Source organism: Macadamia integrifolia, chromosome 5, assembly GCF_013358625.1.
Source record: "Macadamia integrifolia cultivar HAES 741 chromosome 5, SCU_Mint_v3, whole genome shotgun sequence".
NCBI lineage: Eukaryota > Viridiplantae > Streptophyta > Magnoliopsida > Proteales > Proteaceae > Macadamia > Macadamia integrifolia.
Window position 1 is genome coordinate 35,659,145 of NC_056561.1, and position 4,157 is coordinate 35,663,301.

The following is a 4,157-nucleotide window of genomic DNA, read 5'->3' on the forward strand; positions in this document are numbered from 1 at the left end:
AATCATAGTTGCCACGGCGTCAAGGCGAACCAAGGCGGTGGAGGGTTGTCTAAGCGATTAGGTGAGAAGGCGCACGCCTTAAGGCGAACGAGGCGAACAAGTGTTATTTTTTTATTTTTCCTATTTTCGAACATTATTTAGTAAGTTATATATACCTTGTATCATAAAAAATCAAGATTAAGCCACATCAAGTCATTAAAAATCAACATTTAGCCACATCAAATCATAAAAAATTAACATTAAGTCATATTAAGTTATAAAAAATCAACATTTAGAGAAATGCTCTTATTCTATTATTCATAAATAAGTTTGACTGGTCAAATGATTTTATTTTTACATGAGACTTTTTGTATTAGTTATAATATAAAACCAGCTTTCTAACAAGTCTAAGATTACTTAAATCTGAGTTGCAATGACAAAGTTATGCTTCAGTCAAACTTATTTTTAAGTGCGCGAATACTGTTAAAATTGTCTGAATGAAAATAATTTTATGAATATCAAAACAAAATATTTTTTTACCGGATTTTTGGTTTTTAGCAATGTTTTAACATGATAGAATTTATAAAATTTTCATAATTGAGAAAAACCCTAGCATTTAAAAGTTGAAAATCGTCCCTATAACCAAAATCCAGTTTTTGTTCTTGGACTGGGGGGTTGACTTTTTTTCCTTTTGGAATTTGATTTTTAAACTATTTTTATTGGATTCAAATAGGGGGGTATTTGCTTATTTATGAATAATATCTTAAGTAAATGAAATAACAAATATTAAAAACATTTACTTGAATGATATTTGGCATAAATAAGTGCCGAAACACAAAGCGATATGCAGTGCAACAAGGCGGCTGTTGCCTAGGCCCCAGGCAAACCGCCTGGACGCCAAGGCGTCGCCTAGGCGACGCCTTGGCGACGCCTTGACAACTATGTTAAGTATTCTAATCCAACTCAAAAACTTAACTACTCAGTTTATGGGCTGATAAATTAGGCCCATTACAACAAAAACAAACAATAACCATAACCTTATCCCAAGTAAATGGGGTCAGCTACATGGATCCAACAGGATCATCAAAGAAGACATATATAACTACCCAAAGGTTAAATTCAGCCTATTGGACTCCAACTGCTTCTTGGGAGCCTTCTAAATTTACAGTCTTACACGTAGGCATCCATATGGAATTAATATCTCATGCAACTGCATCAATCTCATCCAATAACTTCATTTCCTATTACCATGAAAAAATTAGTAGCCTATCAGCAGACATCTGTTTAGCAGAATCTATAGCTTCCACCTTAGGTGGGAAAGAGAGATATCTCAACTGTTTTTCATGGCTAACCACACTTGTGATTCAGTATTTCAATTCAAAAACTGTGATTTTTTTATAAAATGTTAACTTTAGTCTATTCTCGTGCAGGACATTTCTTCCATACTGTTTTATCCCAAGAAAGACATCCTAGAGTTGGCTTTTTTACACAAAGTTTAACATATTATATTTGAATATATATACCTTGCAGGATTTATACCTTGGAATAATCCATACCGCCATAGATGTCTCCAACAAGCATGTCTATTTTTCTATTATCTCCTCGCTGACTCAACTCCAGCAACTCATCAAAACTGGAAGTAGAAAAACAGATGTGAGAGTCAACACAAGAAACTAAATTGAAGCTAGAATATCTTGGACAATGCAAAATGAGTCGGAAGTTAACAAGGACCTCTTGCACTTTGTCAAAAGTCTTCCCAAGCCCCAGTAAGTACCACCACCAACATTTGTCCCACTAACTCTCTGAAACTTCCCCTCTCCATCCACCTAAACAACCATCTTAAAACTGTGAGTTTTCCATATTTTTTTTAAACCACAACAGTAAAATATGTCAAGGAAAGCCATGAACACAACCTTGATCATGCTAACACCAGATCCAATATTAACAAGGAGATACGGGAACAAATCATTGTGGTCAATTTGCACAAATTCTTTCTGACCCTCCATGTGTGTGAAGGCTTCATGCCGAATTGCCTACTCAGAACACAAGTAAAATGCCTGTTGAGATTCTTAATTGAGTAAATAATCCAAGAGAACAGTGGAAACCATGCACTAGAGAAAAAAAGCACAATTCAAGATTACATTGAATATCAAATATATGCCCCTTTATGTAGATATAGTGATCTCAAGATGAATGGACCAACTAATAACTCCAACAAAAAATTTCAATATGCTAAAGGGAATTGTAACACAAAGAATCTTTAGATATTCCAGAGTGCATCTTAGAGAAGTGGCTGCCAAGCTAAACTCTTTACTTTATTTCCACCAGTAGATACAATCGATCATTTAATCACATCCAGTAATTCCATAGTTTCAAGGATTTTCCAATGGCAATCCAGCTGAGAGTCGGAAGGGGCCTAATCTGATCCATTATACAAACTTGATCAGCTGATTGACTGCATTGGGTTTTTGCCTTCTCAATCACCCAATCCTCTATTTGGATCCAATCTGTGTCAGTATCAGCCAGGTGATCTGGTCTAATTATGATCTGACCTCCTAAATTAAAAATATATCTTTCAGAAAAAAAAATTAAAAACAAACAATTGCATTATGATCCAAACACATCCAATTGAATTGGCAAACTACCTGGACTTATTCCGACCTGATCACACATCTGAAGATCCAAAAAATTATAGGAGTCACCCTATGATTTACAATGAGACAAACCTATATAAACCATCAAACAACAAAGCCATTATGAAAAGACTAAACGAGCTGTGAGAATCCAATTGGACTTGGTGGAGGTGGACACAAAAAGGCTGGTTTTCCCATGCTAGTCACTGAAACCAAGATGTGTCGATTTCCAACACCTTCATCAATAGACATTAACCACATATTTTGGGGCTTTATCATTCTCAAGAAAGAATTTCTCATCTGTTTTTCTGAGTCTGGTCCCACGTATTTTGGGGCTCTATCATTCTCAAGAAAGAATTTCTCATCTGTTTTTCTGAGACTGGACCAGACTGGTCAGACAATCCATAAGTCCACAACCCACAACCCCCACCCCCACCCCCACCCCCAAGGACTGCTTTTCAGAATAGGAAGATTTACCCCCATCATCCCAATGACTTGTCTATTCTGAAATATTCCATCGAAACATTGTACTACCAGTTCTCAGTTGGTCAGGCAGTTTCAGTGACTAGTCAAATAGATCAACTGAGGATCAAGTCCCCAAAGCAGGTAGAAGGCTGGGCACTTTTTGAACATAGGTTCTTATATTCTTGTTTCTGGATATGTATCATATAGCTTTATGACAACAACCATATCGCCATTATATAAAGGGAATTTCTAATTGATACCCCCTCAGGTGTCAAAAAAATTGTAACCTTACTTTTTTGCTCTTTTAGTATACCACTTTTTTTTCAATGAGGGTAAATACTGTCATTTCGCATAAAAAGTGCATTAAATGCTGCATCACTATGGCTTTCAAATTTTTTTAAAACCCTTTTTTTACCTTTGCATTAAACACTTCATTCAATGACTTTTGGGAATAAGACAATGTACAATTAAAAAGAGGCATCAAGTTCTAAACCACCTATAGAGGTGTCATTCAGACACTTCCTTATGTAAATAACTTAATGCCTAATAGATTAACACACAGCCAAAACCTCATGTTATTGCACTTTTTACCCCCTTCTCCTCTTGTGCAAGATTCCCTACGTATCAGATTATTTTTCTTTTCTCCTCTCCAATGAGTCATATTCTGACAAAGTTCCCTTACCTCTTCACATGGGATTAATCATGAAAAGAATGGAATATGTGAAGTGAATACCAATGTCATAACATGAAAATAATAAATACAAGGACATATAGAGAAACACCACCATCTATTGCACTCACACCTTTGTGGATTTGTAAATAGGAGTCAAATGTGATCTTGCAAAAAAAAAAAAAAAGGGTGAAAAATCAAGCCAATTTGATACATATCCAAATATCCTCAGGGTTTTAACAATATCAATGGGTTCAAAGAGAAAACAAGAGACATTATATGTTATTTAGTTCTCTTCGAAATATTCACAGAAAAGAGTACGGAAATGAAAACTCAAGACAAAGAAATCAATGGAGGTTCATACTACCCCTGCGAAGGGGTTTTTTTTTTTCTTTTTTTTTGGGGGGGGG

The 4,157-nt window shown here is 35.5% G+C and overlaps 1 protein-coding gene across 1 annotated transcript in view; it reads right to left on the reverse strand.

The window, feature by feature from the left end:
* Positions 1-4,157, reverse strand: part of LOC122078045 (pantothenate kinase 2-like) — a 21,988-nt gene that overhangs the window by 14,142 nt on the left and 3,689 nt on the right. Inside the window, exons 6-8 of the mRNA XM_042643921.1 lie at positions 1,893-2,012; positions 1,711-1,805; positions 1,519-1,612 (exon numbers count right to left, since the gene is read on the reverse strand). Of these exons, the coding sequence (XP_042499855.1) occupies positions 1,519-1,612; positions 1,711-1,805; positions 1,893-2,012 (309 nt within the window). The remainder of the gene's footprint in view (positions 1-1,518; positions 1,613-1,710; positions 1,806-1,892; positions 2,013-4,157) is intronic.